Source organism: Ylistrum balloti, unplaced genomic scaffold (genome assembly GCF_031769215.1).
Source record: "Ylistrum balloti isolate Yb309-2 unplaced genomic scaffold, AGI_CSIRO_Ybal_v1 Utg370772, whole genome shotgun sequence".
In the NCBI taxonomy this organism is placed as follows: Eukaryota; Metazoa; Mollusca; class Bivalvia; order Pectinida; family Pectinidae; genus Ylistrum; species Ylistrum balloti.
In genome coordinates, this window is record NW_026782452.1 from 633567 (window position 1) to 659106 (window position 25540).

A 25540-nucleotide genomic window follows, 5' to 3' on the forward strand; every position below is an offset into this window, starting at 1 on the left:
ACGCGTTCTGCTTTAATTAAACCGTTCGCAATCATGTTGAATATAATTATGACGTCAAATCCAGACGTAAAAATACTCATAACATCATACTCGATACTCAACAGGTTAGGTCATCTGACCCGGAAGCTCATGATGACCTGAATATTTCATATCTAACAATTAAATGAAGGAATGTATTCATACAAGCAATTCAAAGCCATCAAGCTTCGTCGTTTTGACATTTCAAACTTCTTCTCAAGTTCCACATGTGGGATTGCGCTCAAAGTTGTCTGAAATGATCCTGAGAGGGTCCTTACCAAGTGTTGTTATTTTTCGAATATGTCTGAAATCCAAGATGGCCGCCATGACCGCCATCATTTTTATTGATCTCCAACTTTACAGTCACAAAATAAGTTACACTTCATATAGTTACCTACTCATCATCAAAACTACATCTGCACCATGGAAAACAGCTTCTAATTAGATTTCATTCAAACTAGAAAAAATAACCCTTCTCCCCGCTGAAAGTATTTGACCATTAAGGCCCATGGGCCTCTTGTTCGTTTGTTTGTTTGTTTGTTTCTTTCTTTCTTTCTTTCTTCCAAAACATTCCTTTTGTCGCCTTTCTCCTAACAACCAAATTATGTATGTACAATGTACCTAGGGCTACGCGTTTCCAGACAGTTCATGATAGGAAGTATAGATATATGAGAAAGTGAATAAAACCCATCGACTTCTCTCTGAAGTCCCTTAAATTGTATTATATTTTATTGTATTCGCAATAAAACATCAGCGATGTCTGGTCTGGTAGATCTGTTCTTGACGCAAACATTTAGACACCATGGATATTATCAGAACTCGAACAGACGGAATATACATTACTATTTAATCTTGATGATTTTTGTTTTCGAAATCAATATATACTTTCACATACAATTAATTATTAACACACGAGACAATGATAACATCTAAATGGAATTGTACCAAATAAACAATTGCTAGTTTCAGTTTCCTCTTAGTACAATTATCAGAACATTATGCATTATTGATAAATATTTCAAAGTACATTTATCTGATGTTCAAAAGCGGTAGTTCTATAGTCAGTATTCTTGGTTAGGCCTTACCACCAAAACTGGTGTTCACTGTCTAATCTAATAGCATTTCCCGGCAAATTGGAATCGGCTATTTTGCTATTCCATCAGTTGTACGACTGTTTCGTCAGTGCGGATGACGTCTAATGAATGACGATTACTTTCGTTTTTGAATAGCATTTTTATGTCAATATAAGAAATATTTTTTTCTCTTTTCTGTTGTTTTTTACTTGTGTACAAACTGCATTTTTACATATATTTCAACATAACGCATTAAGTATCTGTAAGATTCAGTTTACTCACCAATAACCAAATAAAGAACAAACAAACAAAAAGATAAGAATTGATTGGCTTCATTAAGTTCGTTTACAGTAAACGATTTCGTTAAATGTGACAGACCATATATTAAATCTTGAGAAACGTGCTCCTTTTTAGGTCAATGTGACCTATTGCGATCGCATTTTTTTAAGGTCACAGGTTTCAAATATATTAAGTTCTTCAAACAATTTCTTCTCAATAACCAAAGGGCCCAGGGTATTTTTATTGGGCATGTAGCATGTTGGGATGAAGGGCCACCAAGTTTGTTCAAATTAATTACCTTGACCCACTGTCAACAAGTTTGGCTTTGCGAATAACTGAAATATTCTAGAAAGACGAAACAGTTTTGTAATTCAACATTATACTTTACGGTTTCAGATTTTAAAATTGTAATGAAAGGTGGTATTCACTTATGTGTTTTTTGTACAATCGTCTATCACTCGAATATAATTTACTGCTAATTAAAGAGTGCAATATTTCAGACACCTAATCATTAATGGACGAAATCGGTAATTTTGCAGGACTGTTCTTAGACACATCTCTTGTGTTCTGTAACCCGTTGCTTTTGAATTGCTTGTATGAATACATTCCTTCATTTAACTGTTAGATATGAAATATGCAGGTCATTGCTGTTTAATCAAAATCGTATTATTGTGTCAAATAAGTGTTGAAGTTGAGAGTAGTAGGGTCGCTGGTTCGAACCCCAGCGGTGGCAGGGTATTCTTCATTACTCCTTCCTATTACCCCAGCAATGGACAAGTAAATGACTTGATTCACTTAACACGAGGTTATAAAGTGACATATTTTATTGACTTTTTCAGAACAAATTACAAAATAGTGTTTGCACGCTCAATACCCACTACGAGTGCAAGAAAGATAATTAATGAATGGTTGTTACAATAGTACGTATCATCTTTGATATCATAGTCACCCACTGGTGCAACCTGGGTTACACAAATTAGCGCAATAACAACCATTGTTATAATCCAGTTTCATCGTTTTGTTGTGATAATGTCACTTTGTGTGAAAATGGTAATTATCAATTGATATTCGAACAGACATCCGGTTGCAATATCCAATGCGAAGCTTTGCTCTATGCGCTCTCATATTGCTATAAATATTTCATGTGTTTTTTTACACGAAATTTAACGAAATATGCCGATTTTCATGTAAATTTATCGAAACTGTTTATATTATACAATTACTGAATTTAAAAAAAATGATACGACACTTTGTTAACCAGAGAAATTTGATACTTTCCGAGGTCACAAACCAAGGAAATAAACACCTTTTAAAGCCAATGAATCCACGCCGTATCAACTTGAACAAAAGCAATACCTGTTTTGTTATGACATGGCATTGCAGTGGTCCATATCATAACAACAAATAATGTTTTGTTTTGTCGAGATTATCAATTTGCGATGATAACCTCACGTCATGGAAATTCCCTGTTACTATTTTTAAACTACATTGTAAACTATCAATTTGCATTGATAACCTCTCGTGCAGGCTAGTTTTAGGTTAAATTGTGTTTTGTCGATATTGTGGGAGATCTCATGGCTTGGTACCGAAAGGTCAATAAAATCCAGTTCTCTTTTGAATGTTAACTAATAGCTTGATAGGTTGTAGGAGCACGATTTCTGAAAAATGCACAAAAACAATGGAAAGTAGGATTTGTAGTTTAACCTTGTTTTCATTCGGATTTACTAAGATTTACATTGCGAGGTCGTGGATGATGCAGAAGAAACTCCTCCTTCTGGAACACCTGGTCGTTGTACTTTTTTCAAAGCTTTCGCTTGTTAATATTTTGAAAGTTTTTATCGGTGTTGAGTTTGAATTAGGATACCGTTGACTTCTCATGATATATTTTGTGGTTATTCTTAATGAAAGCTTCTTCATGCCGCAAACAAAACAAACGTAAGTATAATACTACATATCGCTATATACTTTAGATTTCAAACCTGTTCAGGTTTTTTCCCTAATTCATGTCCAACATATCTATATGTATACCAAATGAACACGATACGACCCTACCTCAGTACATTTTATTATAAACTTATTGTTGTCATATAGCGTCTTCCTCTGTGTGTAATATATTTGCAAACATACTGAACTGTGGGCAGGATTGCAGTCAAAGCGATCAGGTCATTTTTTATGACTCTGTGTCATGTTTTTCGATATTGAGACAATAATGAATGTTGAATGTTAAAGGCATATATATTCATTATCTTAAGATAGGGTAATGAATCTGTTTATTTTGTACATCATTATTTTCTTTAAGTTACAAAGCTTACCGAAAACCCGATGATATGTAAACACGATATCGTTTAGTAACGCTGATACAGGTTTACAGAGTTATGTACCTGGGTTTGCTTATAAAGTGTCTTTAAAGAGATATGAAACAACATCTCAGAATTCAATGGTTTTCCTTATTTCCTTTCACAGGTAGAGCTTAAAACGTTTGATGTTATATAGAGTGACCTGTTGTGTCAATTCTCATCCATTCTCGCTCGGAATGAACACCTCCATTTATGTGTAATATCGCCCTACATCATTAGGGTTTAATTCTCTAATGGTACACAGCGTCGACACTACTCAAAATTAGAATGTATCCATTTCTAAAGATGATCTGAAAACTAGAACAATTACATAGCAATAACGATATAAAAGACACTTAGAGCAAACACGAATACTAATCGATGGTAACACCACAAGTCAGGTAGTCACGCCATAGTGTTTCTCTTAAAATACGACCAAGCAGAGAATATCAGGTTTTTGGGTTAAAATATCATTCAATAAAACGTTCAAATTTTGTGAAACAAACTTAAAACAATATAATTATCCATTCGAGAAAGACAGAAAATGTGATTTTTTGAGTTCGAACTCGATATAATAGCTCGATAACGTATAGCAATTGACAGGTTTTTACTTAACACAGGCTTAAAAAGATTTTTGTTACTCTCCAACTGTCATCAGCACTGGGATTTGATCAGTGTAGGGTATTCTATAACGATTGTATATTGGTAGCTTGAGTATAAGCCTTTGTAACAGATAAACTCCGGATTCGTGTAAAATATACCTAGTATTATCACAGGTAAAATTTTGTAAATCTTGTTATAATTGATCAGGCTTTGTCTATCAATAGTTAAAGACAATACTTTGTCATTTCTGGTTTCAATGATTTAGATAAGTCAATCGTTGTACCATATATTTCAATTGGTATTTTTTTTTCTTATAACAATTAGCCCATTCCATTACACGGAGAGAATTGGTCGATATTTGTTTTGATGAATATAAATGGCGAAGCTACCTTCTATACAAGCCTGGTGATTGGAGATTTTACAAAACTAGCCTAGGATTCAGTTTGATTGAGATTATAGTTAAGTGTTTTCATATCCTGATGCGAAGTTTGAATTGTTTGATGCTCGTAAATATACCTAGTTGTTCCGGTTCTGCTAACCTTCTTCTCGTTTGAAAAAAGTAGCATTTTTATTTGGTTTGCTCAAAATTTGTATGGCGGGTGTCGGCGATGAAGGCTACCCTTCCGGAACTCATGGGTTTCTTTTCAATAAAAAGATATTTTTTTGAGAAATATCAGATTAAACCTTCCTTTAGTTAATTGTTTGCTCAGGATTCATCAAATAAGAGTTTGAATTAAAATTTTATAGACATTTTGGTATCATATTTGTTGCTAATATCTGTCAAGCAAGATTTTATACATCGTTGATTGGTTAAATCTTTTAAAGAAATTTGATATCATGAATAATCACCCGGTGTTAATCAAAGAGATCATTAATATATACACACACATATATATATACTTAAACCGAATTGCAACATCACAGAGATATGTAATGAAGGAATGGATATATAACGAAAAAGAAAAAAATATATATATATATATATATATATATATATATAAATACTTTAAAAGAACAATAAATTGATTTGCCGCTGAATTTCATCTTTAAAACCACAATAAATTTGTGAGTTTGAAGATATCGGTGATCAGATAGGGAACTCTGACAATCTCATCACAATATCATATGAAAAGGAAAATTGCCTAGTGGGGGATCACAAGTGTTCGGTTTTTAAATAATTCCCTACCAGCCAGTCCCAAGTACTGACTTCTCTTTGTTATCGAGCTAGATTGTATACCCCTTAATGTATTATATTTCGGTGTACTTTCACTTTCGTTTAAGGTTCCAACAAGGATTTGGCGAGTATGAAATTTCAAAACTGATATCAAGGTTATCGACATTTTTATTTCGGGATCACGCAGAGGTGAACTTTTTCCTCATATTTTCCCGTCTTTATAGCTCAAACAATCGGTTTCATTATTCGTCTGTAATGTCGTTTTGCTGTATAAAATGACGTCATGACCGAGTTTACTTTGGTGATATTTCAAAAATAAAATCGTGTTCGGACCATCCTCAAAAAGTACGGAATACAGATTCATATTTTTTTTTTTTTTTTGCAAATTCGGGGACGATTTTGTACTGTGTGATGTCAAGAACATTTCAAGATAGCGGTCGTGTAGGATGAAAAGAATCACAAATACTGAAAATTTCATCACATTTTCAAGATATCCACACACGCAATCTGTGATAATTTAGACAAAAGTCATTTTTTCTTTAGAATTCGTCATATACAATTTTGAAAATATTAGTCTAATGGGTTTTTCCCATATGTGAGCATGATATTTTGTAAACATTTCAACAGGTTATAAGATAACTATGCGTTGTAAATGTTGTATAAGGAATTTGTTTCTATGTCTTAGTAAATTTAAGCTGACAATACTTTGTATATCTGGCGATGCCTTAGGTAACATTCTGTCCAGCGTTCAGGTAGAATTGAGCCGACAGAGTCAGTTTTTGATTGGAAAAATTTCAAAGGGACGAACGAGTCCCGGCGTTCCATTGATTTGCATACATAGCCTCATGAATGCCATTTTTTCTAGTCTTCGTTACTTAAAGTATTTAGTTGGAATTCCTGACAACGAACAATACTGTATCTTGTTGTCCTATTTCCCCGTATTTCTCGCTGTGTTACCATGTGTCTTCCATGTGTCTCCATTTCTCCCTGAAGGGCACCTTGAATCGTATTTCAAACCAATTGCAATTCAATATTGCAGCTCACTTCATTAGGCATGCACCTGGAGTATCACTGTTTTTATTGATCCGGTGAAACCCAATAAATGAATGTTATAGTATTATCAACACTATGGTATATGTTTATATTGATGATGTCAGGGTTAACAGAACCTCCAATGATACATGTACTCTTATCATTTTGCTCTCTTCGTAAAGCCAAAAAGACACCTGGTGTGTCTGTCGCCAGACATATCTATAACTGTGGCGTTATATTTCCGGAATTGGAACATCGGTGTACAAAGACCTTTTTGTGAAATAGAATAGCTGTGTAAAACTTATCCAGTACAATGGAAATATATGTATCCTATTTGCATATATCTGATATATATACCTGACTTTTTAATGTGTTTTTGCCATCAGTTGTAACCATTTTCCTAGCGATGACGTGGGATCAGTGTATGGAGCTATGTGTTTGGACATTTGTTCTCTCGATTTTTGCTGTCTCAGGACGGTCAGTAACTCGGATCGGTAAGTACACATTGTAATTCAAATTCGTTCGCACCTACATTTATATGCATATAAACACATTTACAAATAATTTATTTGAAACAGGTGTATGTTTTATACATTTACCGTATAACGGGTATTTTTTCACTAATGTCTAAATTTCGTTTTCTTCTTTTTGAAATAAGTGTACATGGCGAATATTGAACTGACATTCTAATTCTTACATTTCCATAGCCTTTTCTTCAATGGCGAAAATATATTTTGGCTAAAATTAGATATTCGATTTTGACCCCCCTATTGCGATGATTTAGAATGGTGAAATAGATATGTCTGGCAGTATTGTACACTTACATATGTCTTTGATTTTGAAAAAAAGCATGGCTGAGACTAGATTTAATAAGGAATGCTGTTTTGGATGACATTTTAAGTCATTTTTTCTCTACCTTTGTTTACACATGTACAAAATGTAACGAATCCTACACCCGATATCAGCCTCAATGATTTCCATTTCTTTCCAATTTAAGGATATTAACGTTCTTACTTCCGGTTATTCTAATACATTGTTTGATACAAACGCATTATTTGACAAATTAACGAAAATTAGAAATCTTCTGAAAAGAAAAACAAACCCTCTTGATATGTCGAGATCTTCAATCGGTCGTGTTGTCATTCATAGGCAGTCTGGAAGCATCTTGTTTCCTTCGTATTATCTTTGTGAGGCAAAAATACCTGATGGTACCGATGGTCACACGAAGTAAAACATGAAGATGACGCGATTTGACAAGATACTTTCACGATGGCCTTTCGAAGTGCAATATTGACAAACAAATTCAACATGAAAATGGACCCCCGCAATGTTTTTCGCCATTTTTTTTGGCATGTCAGTATTTCGAGGGTCCTCTGTGTAGTTTGAGTTTCACGTTTACTTGTTTGTAGTAACCACTGACCTACCGGAAACGTTTAAAGGATTTTCCTACTTTGTCTCGCCAACGATCGTAGAGGCATGCCCACATAGAATAAATGCCAACCGCTGTCATATTAATACCATCACACAATCTCTTGAACATTTCTCAGATAAGTTAATGTTTACGACTTCTGTATAAATAAATTTTCCTTAAGCTGCGTATATTGGGTTTTTTAAAACATATTTTAACGGCATATTTTATATCGAAGGAATAAGTCAGAAAGCGTTACCAATTCATGCAATTTGGATATGATTTCTTTCGCAGGATATCATTATGTACTAACGATTTTATTTATGCGATAATCTAAAACTTCCTACTGTTACGTTCACATTAAATATTGAAATCGACCTGTATCTGTATTCTACCCTGGAATCGATTTGACGATGACGAAATAGTTTCACAGGACAAGATAAAATGTCTCGTTCATGATGTTTCCATTTGAAATGCGGTAAACGCTCATCAATATCAAAGGGACGAGATCACTAGATATCCAGTACATTATTCTGTGGATAATACAGACTAGAAATCTGTTCTACGACAGGGCACCCACACAACAGGGATTAACCACACTACATTAAATGGATGAAAAGCTGGATCGACTCAATACAGTGGTTCTGAAATGTTTTATTTACAAAACGACTCGGTAGAAGAATACCTTTATGATTGTATTAAGTACTATAAATCCCACAAGCACTCTGCTTCATTTGGACCCCAGAAACATGCAGGCTATGAGTCCCTTTGTATATTCGTTTCTGATTCCAGGTACATCTACGCTTGGAACATTACACATAATATACTTAATCTGTAATTAAATTCCGTGGGGCAAAAGATTGAATTATAAAACAAAAAGGCGAGTGAAGAAAATCGAAATTGAAAGAAAATAAAGTTTTAAAGTCTAGATTGGGATATGTATTTGCCCCTATTTCAATAAATATATTTATTTTACAAAAAATGCGAAACAATCTATTAGCTTAAAACAATCACTCTTGTTGGCCCCGATGGAAGCGCGTGGGGAGGAAACCTAAGTATCCGTGGAAAATCCACGTCCGTTCCGGGAATCCAACCCCGGACAGTTAGGTGAAAGGCTGACACTTAACCACTGTGCTACCCAATATATTTGGTATTTTCTTTTTTTATTTGATAATTCTAAAAGACCGTCAAGTACATGTTTATATTCTGAACTGTTTGAATGAAATCAAACATGGCATGCAGGTTACGGCAAACATTGGAAATTAAAAGTCCACCAGCATTGTCTACCGCGATAAACACCCATACTATCGGCAGACTCTTTAACACAGGTTGGATACGAAGCAAACATGTTATAAGCAATCTCTGACACACACTAATACAACAAGTTCTGATACCTTAAGCTTATAACAAATGCATGTATATGTATTATTTGATATTTTATGTGCTGTGTCTGGTTAAGAAGGTTCGACACATGAAGTACCTGTGCTGAGGGCAAACGTGACGTACACACACACGACACATGCGTTACCAGGGTACTAGTTCTATGTAGAATTTATGAATTGACTTCGGGCATATTGTATCTTGATTAAGTCTCTCTAATTTATTGAAAGCGCTGTGCCATGATCAATCATGTAAAACCGTTTTGCGATAATTATTCAGAATGTGGTCTTCATTTCTGTAGAGGATAGCATAGCCACCGGGATATTATAGTCTTAAATACTTGTTCTAACGACAGATTGGACTGAACCCAAAAACAACATTGTATCGCCTGAAATATTTCAGTACTTTTTTAAAGAATTTTTGTTCCAACATTTGAATCCATCTCTGGAATATAAACGTGTTTTAAAACAAATACCAACATGTCAACACAATCATAATACAAATTCAAATTCAATAATTACAATATTAAAAGGCTGCTGTAGAAGAAATCAATTAATCTATTATTTGTTTAAAAAAACCCTTAAGTAATATACAAGTTTCAGGGTACTTACCACAAAATACATATTTTTTCCAATATCTACGGAAAATAGAATACATTCTTATTCCTTATTTAGGCGTGTTGGATAATCTCTCCGACTACCAACCAACGTATTCGTTACGTCTCACGAGTACTCAACCGGAAGTCGCTGAGGTATTGATCACGTGGGACAACGTCCAAATGAACGAGCTCTTTCAGGTTCATCAGAAAGGTCAGCACCTCTTTTAACTGCATGCTTTTGTTGCTTTGTTCAACTAATCAGTATACTATTCTAAAGGACATTTCCTACCACAATATTTATTTGGAAACGCTTTCATGTCGCCAAGTTTTGTTACCCATTTCGAATACAGATACAAAATCACCTGCCCATTGGATTTGTCTGTGTGGTTACTTCAAAACTTACACTTGCCACCAAGTCATACAATTACTTCGAGGCCATACCAAAACATTTTCTTTCGTGTATTCTGTCAAGGAACCACATACAAAATCACCATTTGAAAAAAAACCCCAACTAAACGAACCCCCAAACTGCATAATTTTCATCAGGTACATAATAATTATCACTTATCCGATTTGAGCAGTTGCAGCCACCTAACATTTGTCTTTTGGCGCCTTTCTGTCACGTTTTGTTTCTAATCAATGGTGACATCGAATTTTTCCTTCATCAAACGACTTCAATATGTGAAATTACAAATTACTATGGTGGAGGTGGCGCACGTTCTAAGCATAGGAAATTATTCTTTGTAGTTTCAGGAATTCGTAACAACAGTTTGGACATATTGCTGATCTGCCAGAATGGACTTAGTATTTGGGACGCGATGATTTTTAATCGGTCTTCTAGAATGATAAGTGTCTATTCACCGGAAACATTCTTCTTGCATACCGGAAGTGCCGACACACATCAAGAGTCTTCTGCTTTAGTATTCGAAGCAAATATTCTGAAGGTGGATGTCAATCATTCAAAGATCTCATCGGAAGTATATACGTCATCAGTCTTGGAAACGACACAGAATATCTCGATATCTCTTCAGTGGAAGTCTGTTGCCATTATCTACGATGACGATGCGGGTGAGTTATTGACAGTGGTGAGCAGTGCAACAATCCTTTTGCATAGTTTTGCTGAGGAAATAGACTTGATAGAAGACAAACAGAAACTTTAGCCAATTTTTTCACCGTTTTGTTATTCTGATCAGAACTGGGGAGGTATTTTTTCAATAGCAAATATCTGTAAACTTTACACTGTAAAGCTGTGGCCAATAGAACCAAAGGAATTTGTAACCAAATCCACTGATTTGGAGAGATAAAATGTCGTCTGCTTACAGCGGGCGCGTTCGATAGCTAAATCTCCCACTTGTCTCGTTTTCTTAAAATTGTCGGTGTGTTTGTTAACAAGTTCCTCCCACCCCTCGCCTGATTGGCTGAGTGGAATTACCCAAGTGCAGGAGAACGTATTTCAGTGCCTTAGGTGTGGATCAGTTCTGCAGTTGTATTTAAAAAACGAAACAAAGTCGAAGCAAATGTGGGAATACGGTCTTTTTGATTAGATACTTTTTTTTATTTACAAAATTGATGAAATAGATGTTTATTGATAGAGAGTAGATATATTCTGGGCAGCTAAGTCTATATTGTCGTTAGCTCTTTCCTCTCGAGAATCAGTCCTGGAAACCAGACATTGCTCTATCCGTCTGGCCCATACTTTAAGTGTATAATCAGGTGAAATTAGTTTGATTTCTTCTTTTAAATACTGTATAAAATGTAGGCGAATTTTAACGATTCATTTTTTTGTAGCGTCCATGGTTGAGAAGCTGACTATTTTATTGAACAGAGAGGGCATGTTTGTGATGTCATATCCGGAACGTGACGTCAGTTTGGTTCGTTCTAACAACCGGACATTGCTTGATGATATTTATGAAAACTTCGATGAGAAAGGTGTAAACATCACCGTCATCTGTCATGTTAAGTGTGTCCAGCGCGTCCTAAACCAGGTAACACATTAAGTCTATATGGTTGTTTATATGATTTGTTTATTTGTTTATTTTATTTTATTTTCTTGTGGTACTGTGTACAGAAACATGGCGTTATTGTCATTTTTTATGATATGCTTTGTTTAATGAATTGCACCACTTTTTTCAGGCAAATTTATTTGATCACATGCCGAATCACAAGCACCAAACTGCAATGCGACAAAGGTCCAGATGGTTTATCATCACAAGCGCACCTGACCTTGACCGAGACGTTGGAGCCTACTGTTATGATCTTGATAATGTGGCTGTGTTTAATCTTCATCAGAAAGAAGAAGAAGAAGTTGATGATAACGTAAGATCTCTGCTATTCTGTAATATTGTAATAAGAACATAACGTAAAACACCACCTTACAGAAGAGAGAGAGAGAGAGAGAGAGAGAGAGAGAGAGAGAGAGAGAGAGAGAGAGAGAGAGAGAGAGAGAGAGAGAGAGAGAGAGAGAGAGAGAGAGAGAGAGAGAGAGAGAGAGAGGAGAGAGAGAGTGTGTGTGTGTGTGTGTGTGTGTGTGTGTGTGTAGGGGAAAGAAAATATCGAGATCCCATATATTATAAAGGGACTGTACTTCTTCAAGGAACCTGCTTTTAGTCGCTTCTTTGAACATGCACTGGAATGATATCGATGTCCCCTGAACATAAGGCATCAAGGAAACCAACCCCAACGTGTCAGGGATGCCCAACAATTAGACGTCTCTTCTGAAATTAAGTGAGATACAGGAGGCATACAATTTCTCTGTCACAAACCTTATTACTGGTATATCAATATCGGATTGATGGGTTACTACAAACAGATGCATCATATATTGCTATACTAGATAAAGAGAGGTCGCAGTAGTTTTTTTCTCACTAAGATTAGATCGCCGACGATCGTGTTTTTTAAGTTGATGTTGTACCCCAGTCCTACCCCAGCAGATCCGGATAGAATGCGGCGGCCTTCCACATGTTGTTCAGAAGGATAACCACCAGTTATTACAGGGAAGCCGCATCTGTTGGTTAACAGGGCGATATACCCAGCAAACAAGAGAGCAGATCTTTCACTGTTTTCTAATTCAAATATGGACAAGATCTTTGCAAAATGTGTCTACTAAAATTGCTCCATGAGGAGAGTTGTTTTAAGTTTTATTGATAAACAATATTTGGTTGCTATCAATTTTCGCTTGTCTTTCAACAGCCGAAGACTCCTTCCCCTCTCGACATTGATAGTCTGTACAATATTCCATCTGCTACGATAGCCGCCTCTACAGGCGGGATCAACGTTACACTATCCCAGCATACATTCGGCAGAGTTATCGAGGTAACAGCTTTTGTTCCTTTTCAATGTGGTATCTGTCTGTCTGTCTGTCCGTTCATATTTTCCGTGAGATAAAGAAAAACTACACTTTTCGATTTTTACAGTTATACAGTACTTTCATCTCCTTTGCTTTGTCTTTGTACACATAAATACAACCTGCTTGTATCTGGGCTGCTGACAGAGATGTATAAAAATCATTTCTGTTTTATAACCAAACTCGAAACTTGTGCTGATTCGAAAGCCTTCTTTATGCTGGCATCATTTAATAATTCATGTATCAGAAAACTACGGAAGAGCATTAAGGCCACGCGGAGAAAAAATAAGTTCGTATTTTCGTGTTAGTAACTCAAAATTTCGAATTAATAAGTCGAAATTTCTAATAGATTACTCGAAATTTCGAGTTTTAAAATCGAAATTTCGAGTTACTAACATGAAATTATTTTTACTCAGCGTGTCCCTAATGCTCTGCCGTAGAAAACAGTATGATATACAATTTAGTAATTCACGGCTCGTTTTGGCATATTTTATGTAAATTTGTGCATTATGAGACCGATATATGACAAAGTTGATACAGATGATCAATAGAATATGTTACAGGTATATTGTCCAGATCATGTTATCTAAAGGCTGATATTCTTTGTTTAAAAATTACCATTTGAGACGGGAGAGTAACAAATTGATTCCAATATAAAAAAAAAACAATGTAAATCGATTTTTTAACATGCATATGGCTATTAAACTATTTTTATACATGACTGTATATAAATAATTTAAAAGAGGCCTTTATCGCACGCCTGTCATGCCACATATATAGAGACGATTTCTAATATTTTGATTTTTTATTTCTTTCTTGTTCATCCCAAATCCATTCTTTATTGTTTATAAACTGCAGATGAAATAACGAAACTCATAGTCAAACAGCTATAGAGAAAGATGTTGTTTGATGATTTTAAACTTTAACCCCTTAACTTTAAATAAAGGTCAATGTTATTTATTTGAAGAGACGAAATAGCCTTCATCTTAGCATGCCTCTGACCAAATAGCATGGCAGTTGAATGTATTCAAGTGGTTTCAAACGTTTTACATATTGAACTCTTGTTATTTTTAGAACGAACTTGGTAGCCTTTCATCCCAGTGTGCCACCAGACCAATATTAGATCTCTAGGTATCATGGTTAGTGATCGCCTGAAATACCTCTCTTGTGAATAATATATACCAAAATATTTATTTCTGCTTTGAAGTCTCTTTGAGTAGGGATATATATATTTACATTTGTACTGTAAAACCGGTATGTAAACGAAGTAGAAAAAATTATGCTTAAATATTGAATAAGTTACATACAATGAATGAATCATTATGGCGAGAACAAACACTCGAAATAACCGTTTCACCTGATAACTCCGGGTTCATTGATAAAGTATCAAAACAAGGCAGTAAATGTTTAAATACAGATGGACGAAAAAACACGTACTAATAAGCATGAGAGATTTCCCTGTCTCATGAATAAAAAGTGTTGCTGGTAGCCCAGAATGTGACATTAATAAAAGTAGTACGTAGGATATCGATACATTAACATCTGGTGTTATATTGTCATCAAATCGCTGTCATTTGTTACTGTTAAAAAGGAATTTTAAAAATATTATGTGGTAAAAATGTCCTACTTGTGAAACATATACAGTGGCTTAGATAACAAACATCAAAGCACCCGTAACATAAAATAATTCAGGTAAACGGGACACCGGGGACTGGGAATGGGGTTTAGTTTACAGGTTCGTGACTGTAATACTGGTATGGTGACAAATTCCATGAAATATATCGTATGTTTTGCTTGTAAAATTCATGATTAAATCTGATTTATAACAACTCCATGCCATAATTATAACATTTACGTCCCATACATACATGCGCTACTGTTTTATTCTGATGGATTCAAACCAAATAAAAATTTGTTATGGAATAGCGCACACCGTTATAAATCACATATCTGTTTTGCTTTACTATTGTATAGATACTGTCGTATTGATAAGCAAATGAAAATTAAATTTGTTTTGAAGCAGAATTTGCATTTATTTTGAAAAGCCTGTAAATAAGAAAAAACGGTTTGCTAATAATTTCACGCTCACTGGTTGTGTAAGATTTGTTTAAGCAAAGAATATATATATATTGTCTGAAGCATATTCTATTTCTTTATTGTGAGCGGCAGTGTTTTGAGGTCCGACGTAAAACAATAAACTATGTTGAAGTTTCCTTTATTTTTAATGTCCCTTTTGGTTTTCATATTTCTTGCTTATATTGTTATCTGTTTCCATTCCTATCTTACGCTTCTGATAATTCTGTTCTGTTTAAACAGGCTCTTGTGGATCACGTGAACCAAGTTCCTCTGTGTATTCATTGTGACATTTATACACTCATCTGGGTGAAAAAGGGCGGCAAAATAAGGACCATGAAGGACTCAAGAGACAGACGAAGCTTCCAGCAAGTTGGTCACGTGAACATTTCGGGAGTTCGGACGATGTATGGGGATATCTTCCCCAACGTCAACTTCCATTTCAATGGACGTGAATTTCTGACAACCACAAACTGGGTATGCATGGAATATGTTTGTTAGGACGTGTCAGTTGCTTTCCTTGGTTACTGTAATATATAATTTCATCATCCATTACTTTCTTCACCAAAAATTCGCGAAGATTTGAGCCATAGTAACATGTGATCAGAATAATATGACCTTGACCTTCTGGTTATAGTGGCCGCCATTCATGGACCGACATGTGATCAACGGCACTCGAGTGTATTTTGGTTTCTGTCAAGACATGCTGGATGAATTGGCCAGCCAGCTCAACTTCACGTAAGGGATCTTTGGTGTATCAAAAACGCATATCAATTACAAGATAAATTTGACGAGTCCTAGAAGGACGAAACAGCTGTACGATGTAGCATCACTGATGAGTCCTAGAAAGACGAAACAGCTATATGATGTAGCATCACTGACGAGTCCTAGAAGGACGAAACAGCTGTATGATGTAGCATCACTGATGAGTCCTAGAAAGACGAAACAGCTGTATTATGTAGCATCACTGACGAGTCTTAGAAGGACGATACATTTGTATGATGTAGCATCACTGATGAGTCCTAGAAGGACGAAACAGCTGTATGATGTAGCACCACTGACGAGTCCTAGAAGGACGAAACAGCTGTATAATGTAGTTTAACTTATTGTTTGGCTAAATTGTATCTAACTCTAAATTTGTATTCGCCACGACCATATGGTCACTTTTTGTTTATATTTAAAAGCCTTGCTTTAAATCAATGAGTTACTTTAACACGCTAGGTACATTATGACAGAGCCAGCGGACAAGGAGTGGGGCTTTATGTTAAACAATGGCAGCTGGACGGGAATGATTGGAGAGCTACAAAGAGAGGTATTGATACCATTGTTAACAGTAATAAACTACGTACATACTGGTGACACGTATTATTGATGGTAACATGTAACTGTTGTATAATTTTTCAGTTGAACATGAATATTGCATTTTTCGACCAAACAAGCTAGTAAATCATAAAAAAACTGTTAAAAATAAATAATGCCAAATTGTTACTGAATAGAGATGGCATTATAATTGTTTTTTTCGAAAAGAATGCTTGCTTTGATAAAATATACATTTCTGACAGTATTTATAATCATAAAATCTGAGGGAACTCAAGGGAAATAACTCTTCAATAAATCAGCTGATGTATATCATAGGATTTAAAAATCAGTCGATCATTTCTATTAGATTTTAGAAAATATAACAGTTCTGCTCTATCTTAGGGTCGGTTCTATACGCACAGTTGACAGTTATAACCGGAAATAATTGCTTTGATCTATGAATGTGGTAGTAGGTAGACATGATTAAACGTAAAATTTAACACGAGTAAAATATTTACATCCGAGGTTTGATTGAGCTATAGACGATTTTGTGGATTTCGACTAGGAAATTGCATAAGAGGGTTATATTTTCTTCTTGTTTCACCTTTGTTTGTTCTCCAAACTAAAAACGTATTTTTATTGTTGAAGTCATACAAATGTCTTGTGTATTTACACATGGAAAGGGACGTAACTACTATGAATTATCTCCCTTCGTTTAATGCAGTGAATTTATCCCTGTTTTAGGAGGTGGATATGATGATAGCACCAGCCTCGATCCAGGCAGGACGGGAGATGGTTATGGATTTCACACATCCGTACTACTTCGACACCTCTACTATATTGATGAAACGTCCTGACCCCAACAAAACAAAATGGCGGACTTTAATCGACCCGTTCGCAGACATTGTCCATATGTGTATCTGGATAACACTGTCTCTTGCCGCTCTTATATTAACAGTGCTGGAGCGGATCAATCCTTTCTACAGAAACCAACAGGAGGCCGAAGAGCACAACACGTACCAAAACACATTTTGGTATATGTTTGGAGCGCTTCTAACTCAAGGTAACTCAAATAATTTTAGAACATATTTAAATTTCACTGCCTGACTGCTGTGGGGTTACTTTTTCATTATATTTGCAGAAGTTGAAATATTTAATTTTTTTCTTTGAAACACATGTTCCATTAAAACATTTGTCCTAAGATCTCGCGATATATTGACGACATTTATTTTTTAACTGCAACACACAAGATTCGTAGAAGGGAAATAACTCAATAAGTTCGATAGAAACAGAACTGGGTTAACGCAATCGCCGACGGGTTATTTAATTAACTTGTTATTTTACGATAATGAATGTGTACATGGAAAGTGTATAATTACGTGTTTTAATGATAGATATTCGATTCTATGTATGTATATCAAGTTATAAAAACAACAAACACAATACCAAGACGTCAACAGAACCATACTCTAAACTCAAAATCAATAAAACTAGGCTAAAATGAACACAGGAAAGATGTACACGGAGACTTCCAAAAAACACACGGAAAATAAAGTCAGATGTTCCGGAAGAGTTTGCGTTTTCTGATTCATCGACGACATCCGCTATGTAAACCTTGGACAATTCAAGTCAATGATATCATGTTTTCAAATATAAACACGGTAAATAAAAACGGAACCAATAGGCAAAGCAAAGAGCATCACACATGTCCAGCTTCAAATAACGCACATAAACAGAATATTTCTCATTGGGATCATTATGACGCCCGTGACACTTTCCGATCATTCATCAACTTGTATCTCACGAAACCTTGTGTTGTGTATTTGTTGTTTGATATTGTACAGTTGACAATTATTATAACCTGCTTATTTCTTATTTTTAAGCAGTCATTTATGATGACGGTGTACACGTTATTGATAGACTACTTTTAACTCTTGGTAACACTGAAAGAAACTGTCAGATTATTCCATGTGATGTTGACATAAAGTGGTCAAATTATACAGCTAATTCCTAATTATTTCTTCACTGTGCTGTTTTTTGCCTCTCTTCCATTCATCTGTTGATGGATTCCGTGGATGATTTCATCTGGGTGCTCCATGATTACCTTTTTTCGTCAAGAAGCGGTTATCGGCAAAGAGAATATTTACATGTTAATTAATTGGGGTTGAAAAAGTTAGCGGTGTTGTAGTATGGTAAGAGGAACGCTTAGCCGTCTTGTGTGAGATGCAATCGTAATGTAACGCCTGTGGAGCACATATTCCATTCTTTGTAGTGAATGCCGTTAGATATTCTCTAGACACAGATGCAAGCTTTGTCATTTTTACCGAAGGATTTTTCCTTAAATGAGGTAATAAAACCATTCTTTGGGTAAAAAGCACAAAGCTTAGTGAGTAAAGTGGAAATTCTCATAGTAGAGGTATTGAAACTTAAAAAATCTTGACTGAAATTGCTTCTTGGTGAACTTGGTGCAGAAGTTCTGCGAAAAGTTCCAGTTTTTAAAAGCTACGTAATGATAAATCGACTGTTTGAGGCTATATCAAGTGTGATTGAGTTGTGTTTGCTGGGAATCTTTATATGATTGGCCATTTTAATTGATTACCCTCGTCTGAGCTATATTTCGTGTGTAATAAATCCTTGAGGGTAAGACTGGTTTTGTTTGGCCTTTTATTTGAACATACATTCATCTTTCGGATTAAGGTTCCTGGGATTCGCGGAATGTAACAAAATGAGGGTCGCAGTACAACTTATATATCAATTTCCTAGGTGGAGACCGTTTGCCGGAATCCCAGACCGGACGTACCTTAATCAGTTTCTGGTGGCTTTTCTCGATTGTAATGGTAGCCACATACAGTGGAAATCTCATTGCCTTTCTCACGGTGGCTAAGGACAGGTTGCCTTTCAACTCACTGGCGGAGCTTGTGGCACAATCAGAGTACAGCTGGGGCACACTAGGGGGAACCTACTTCATTACAATGTTCAAGGTAATGAATGGAGCCCCTCAGGGGAACCTACCTGATCACAATGCTGAGATATTGGGGTAACTTGGGGATACCTACTTAATCACAGAAATGTAATGACATTAGCCTGGGGTATAACAAACAGCATGATAGAATAAAAAAACTGGTGAATTATCTTTTTATTTTAACATATTTCCGATGGAACCGTTATAAAAGCATAAGTTTCTGCTTATTTTCTAGACATTTCATCAAATAAAGAACAAGATGTAGAAAAATAATCCTGAATGAATAAAGTTTAAGGAGCTGCAGTGGATATTTTTTTTAACCATTTCTACTACTGAGAAAGATTTTCATGAACAAAATCATATTTGTTTATAATATTTCATGTTGTGATTACTTTTTTGATGATATATCCTCTCCTTGCGATATAATGACAACAACACTCCTAGATAGAGCTTTTGACAAACATTTGCGGTGTTATAAGTAAAACCTAATTATACATGTTTGTTTTACTATTAGGATTCGACTTTACCAGTGTACTTGAAAGTATGGGATGGTGTGGTGAAAGCTAACTTGTCCGACCCCCGGGCTCTCTCGCCCGACCCTGCCATCCATATCCAAAAGATTCTAAAGGAGGATTATGTCTACTTCGGCGATAAAGTCGTGATGGACATGCGCAGAGTGAATGACTGTCGTCTTGTTACAGTGGATGAAGAAATTCCAAATATGTCTTACGGAGTTGGTTTACCAAACCATTCGCCTTACACAAAAATATTTTCAAATAAGTAAGTCCCAGAATATTTTTTTTTCTAAATTCTGGCCCGGATCGTTTCACATAATGGGATACATCTTAAATTTAAAATTGATAACACTAGGATAGAAATTCACTAGAAAACATTCTCGTGGTATCTCCAATAAGCATTTTTAATGCTGTTTTCTTCCCTATACAAACTATCTTCTGATTAAAACAGGAAAGTTAGGCATTTGGCAAGGTCTTTGCTTTGGACCTTGCTTTTATCTTTGAATGAATACAAATCAATTGGTTTAATAACTGCAAATAAACCGAAATCGGTCATCCAGCGAACAACCCTTTGTTCTATGTAGGTGTTTCACCCGACAGTACTTTGAATTCATGTTTAGAACCTTTCTAAATGTCGTTGCTGTCTCCCATTGCTATTTCGGAAGTCATATATATAATGATTCTGTCCCAAAAACTTCAAGCATCAAAGTGAAGCAAATGACTTTAAATATTCTGAAAATCAATTTAACTAACAAAAACTTGTATTTTCTCTTTTTCCAGAATTTTGGAATTACTCGAGAGTGGGATATTTTCAATATACACCCACAGACATTGGCCGAAAGTGAATTATTGTAAAGAGACAGTGCAAGCAAGTGCAAAGCAGATATCACTCATAGATGTACATAGTGCTTTCATTTTGATAGGAATTGGTATAACCTTCGGTTCTGTGGTCCTTCTGGTAGAATTTATTGTAAGATATCGATATAAACTATTTAGTTGTGTAATACCACAAAAGATAAAAGACAAACATGTTGCTAATAAAAAGTTCCGTGATTGTAATGCTGTTTACATCGATGGCAGACAGAAATCGGAACTGGAAGCGTCAGGCAGACGCAAGAGTGTGGCAAAAAGGCGAGGAAGTAACATTGAAAAATTCGAAAAAAGAAGGACTTTCGAAACAAACGTCAATGGAGATTATGGCTAACAGGAAAAGACATTTGTTCTAGTCCTTAGATCTATGTTTGACAAGAAATACGTCATTTTTTAAATTATCATATTTTCAGGTCTATTTTTCAAGTAAAGAAAAAATATTCCCATGTTTTAATCGAGAGTAAGTTGTTAGCTTAGGAGTTGATGCCCCGCCCCCTTATTTCCCCCTTAATATTCATCAGTTTTGACATTGGATGGCCTCTTGTACTGACCATTGAAAGAAAAGTACAATATTTCACATAATTACTTGTTATTAGATATTTATATGGGAAATTGTGTATCTATCTTTCTAATATGAATAATACAATTCTTATTTTTATCACGAGTCCTTATTATGATAAATCACTACTACATTTGTTTGTAAAATATATTAAGATTCACCATACAGTGACAAATTCATCCATATCATTCGAAAATGTAGTATAACATTATTATCTTTTATTGATACTCAATTATCATACTATTACATTTTATTAAAAGACAAAAATATATTTTATTAAAAGTTGCCTTAAAGGTAAAAAAATGCAAAAAATAAGAATAATAATTAAAAATTAATCATTTCCTTTTACACATATTCTGACTCTTGTATTGGAAAAACAAGTAAAGCAACATATGGATAGTTTGCTTTTAACTGACTTTTTAAAATCTTAAAAAAATCCTCACCATTACAAAAGTTTAATACTGGAGTTCTTTTTTACTTCTCAGATGAGTTAATCCGAAAGTGTATTTTTTTTATTGAAGTAATTATGCTTTGACTTGCTTGGAAACTGATAGGTTGTTGGAAAGCTTATCAATTACCGCGGATATTAACTGTGAAGAAATCAATTCTAAAGGCAGTATATCAACTTTGAACGATAGAATGTAAGTCATTATACGAACGAGTTATATTAAATTAAACTTTAAAGAATACGAAACAGTGAAATATTTCAAGGTTGATTTTTAATATTATAAATATATAAACCTTTTTTTAATTAACCAATTAATTGTTACAATAAAAGAAAATTATGAAAAGTTTTATGACATTCTGTTTTTGTTTTGGTGAAGACCAGTGTATTTTTGTTTCTTTGCTAAAATTTTTCATTTCCTCATTAGTTTTGAGTATATAATGGCTTTGTGGCAGATATTAAATATAAGAGCCTATCTATTTATACAAGTCACATTATTTAAAATTGTTTCTACTGCCAGTTCCGTCGGAATACTGCCCAGTGGTGCTAATAACACAAAATTACAATTACTACACAATAACAAGATATCTTTCGAAAAGAAAAAAAATCTGTCAAAATAACCTTGTTGAAGCGATTTTTTTAATTATCAGGAACGGAAAACTTCAATATCACAATTCTCATCAGAATGATCTGTTGATCCTTAAGTTGTTTAAAACCTAAACTGCTACTCTCTCGTATTGAACCGCAATATCATAAATGTTTGTTTCTGCTATACACTCACAAAATAAAAACATACAAAAAATGTTGTGGTTAAATTGTTCCTTTATAAATCATTTGCCTATTTCGGCATGAAATAGTAATTTAAGTGAATGTCATGTTTTAATTCCTACGAATATTGGCACGGTTTAGAATATACACATAAATTTGACGCACTTTTAAAAATCATCACATATCGACATTCCATTTGATCAATTAAGGCTTCCTTCGGTTATATTATGGGTTTCAAAATGTAGACCCTTAACATCACGAACGAGTCATAGAAGGACGAAACAGCTGTATGATACATTTAACTCGTTATCTGGCTCTACTGTTTCTAATTCAAAATTTGTATTGAAAGGTGCTCTTCACATGTATGTCTTTAGCGCAATCTTCTGATAAGCGTAGAGAATATACCGCAGCGTCACTGACATCAGTTAATTGCGGTGCTGAATACCAGCACTGATATATCCTTATTGAAATATACTGTTACCTAGTGTGTCTTTTGTACAATATTTATTGTGGGCATACCTATATTATGACGTGTTATTCTGATCATGTTTTGTTACATAAAGCAAGAAAATGCAGGAAAATAAGCCAATGAGTTGAAAAAAAACTGCTAAAATATTTACTCATTACCAATAATGTAAAGACTTAGAATAAACACATACCGGGATGAAATATTAGATATCAAATATTGATTATTTGATTCTCTCTACCTCTCCCTCCCCACCTCTCTCTCTCTCTCTCTCTCTCTCTCTCTCTCTCTCTCTCTCTCACGCGCAAAATGTGGTTTAGGCGGAATTGGCAAGTTTTACTTCGCTGTGGGGAGACCATTTTCTAGAGGGAAGTAGTCTCTAACTATCAGATATCATTCAGCAGATGTTTAACATTGTCAACATTAATTTTATAAACTGAAAAAATAGTTGATTTATCCATTTATAAACTCTAAAACATTATGAGGAGTCCGAGAATTCTCTCACTATTATATACGGTGTATATCGGAACCTCTCTCCAAGAAATGAGAGAAAACATTATTCCGAAGAGGATTTACAAAAATAAGAATAAGAATAAATTCTCAAAGAGAGGCTGTAAGTGTCTTATTAATATATTTCGATTATGAATGTATAGGGGACAAACATCAAAATAGTAATTAAAGTCTTCACATTGGTTGCTGCATCTACATTCAGCTGTATTGTCAACGATTCAATTGTTTCATTATTTTTAATGACCTCTAACGAAACAAAATAGAAACAATGTCGTGAAAGGTTCGATATCATGTATTTTTTCCTTTTCAGCTGAAAAAAAAGATGTCAACTGAGGTTTCAATCCAAGCATCTTTGGAATCGAGAGCGGAGAGCTTACCACTGTGCTAATCTCTCATTTTCTCATTACATTTAAATCAATTATCAGTGAGACAGAAATAATACATGACAAATGCTTTTAGGTTTGGGATTTACGTAATTTAAACATACTTTATTTCCGTTTGAGAAATCCTGCCAGATCTCTTGATTACGCATTTTCATAGCAAAAGGTAACACAGCTGAATGTAGATGCAGCAACCCATGTGAAGACTTTTATTACCATTTTGATGTTTGTCCTCTATACATTAATAATCGAAATATATTAATAAGACAGTTACAACCTCTCTTTGAGAATTTAATTAGATTTACTCATATATGGCGATAAGAAATTAAGCAAAGATGATGATATCTCTTAATTGCAAAAATAGTAAAATAGGGATTTCATTGAATTTGACTCTCTCTCTATCTCTGTCACTCTCAATTTGTTCGAAAATGGATACATACCGACTTTCTTCCACTGTCCTAGAAGTCTATTTGTATTAGCTGAAAACAGGTACCTGTCATGATCGCCTATTTCTCGACGTTATATCAAACATGTCTATATAGACCAATCTGAATTATATAACCTTGACGTTCATAATAAGGGGCCCTAGATCATACATTATACCGACAGGATGCAATTTACAACAATTGATAAAAAGTTAAATAAACGAATTAAAGACTGAACTTTTTGTAATCAAGCATTTTCATATAGATAAACTTTATGCACAGACAACAACGGAAATTCATTCATAAATACTTTGAAATAAAGACACGGTTAACGCGTACTCACAAGAAAACGGAACAGTGTACAAAACCTCAGTATACCATACCGCATATGGCACGATCGCATTAATAGAAGCGATTAGAAATGGGCACAAGCGGAACACTCTTTTAGGGAGCTTTGGTCATGTGACAACCCATGCTTGACAGGAAAATCACACCTGGCTTCTTCTTGCAGACGTGTTTAACACGCTCTTGTATTCTGTATATATACAACAGGACAAATCTTAATCGCGGTGTTTCAAATCTATTCATTTCAAATGCACTCATTTCAGAATAACAATGAAATCAGACGGTGAATTAATGTCGGGCATTGTATTTTGTAAATTGTGGTGATGAATTTCGATCTTCACCTCCGTTTAACTGATTTTATTCAATTGTTTTTACATGCTATCGTTAGGTATCACGGGATAGGTAACGTATATAGAACGTATGTGAAAGAGATCCGTAACACCAGAGAATAATAGCTTCAAAATCTCACCATATTTCAGTATTTTCGGGGAAATATTGCTACGTAGTTGGTTATTTTAAACATGAATACCTCCTAACAGTTTGATTTTATTCGTTGAATTGAATTTTAAGTGAAACAGCACCATGTATGCAAATGACCCTAAAACCACATAGACGACGTCATGACACCAATATAAGAAATGCACCAAAGGGAGGATGGTGGGCGTGTCTTTGCTTTTCA

At 34.8% G+C, this 25540-nt stretch overlaps 1 protein-coding gene across 1 annotated transcript; it reads left to right on the forward strand.

Annotated features, from left to right (window-relative positions):
- Positions 1-6921: 6921 nt before the first annotated feature.
- Positions 6922-21297, forward strand: LOC132558237 (glutamate receptor ionotropic, kainate 3-like). Its single transcript, XM_060222778.1, has 13 exons — positions 6922-7009; positions 9978-10112; positions 10649-10969; positions 11690-11886; positions 12035-12217; positions 13091-13213; positions 15561-15794; positions 15955-16055; positions 16539-16629; positions 17361-17679; positions 19380-19597; positions 20093-20358; positions 20874-21297. The coding sequence occupies exons 1-13, from the start codon at positions 6922-6924 to the stop codon at positions 21295-21297; spliced, it is 2700 nt and encodes an 899-aa protein (XP_060078761.1).
- Positions 21298-25540: the final 4243 nt, after the last annotated feature.

Bases quoted from the DNA above. Each gene is read 5' to 3' on its own strand.
- LOC132558237 (XM_060222778.1), top strand. From the start codon at position 6,922: ATGACGTGGGATCAGTGTATGGAGCTATGTGTTTGGACATTTGTTCTC. The intron at 15,795-15,954 runs GTATGCATGGAA...TTCTGGTTATAG, and splicing joins TTCTGACAACCACAAACTGG to TGGCCGCCATTCATGGACCG. The intron at 16,056-16,538 runs GTAAGGGATCTT...TTAACACGCTAG, and splicing joins GCCAGCCAGCTCAACTTCAC to GTACATTATGACAGAGCCAG.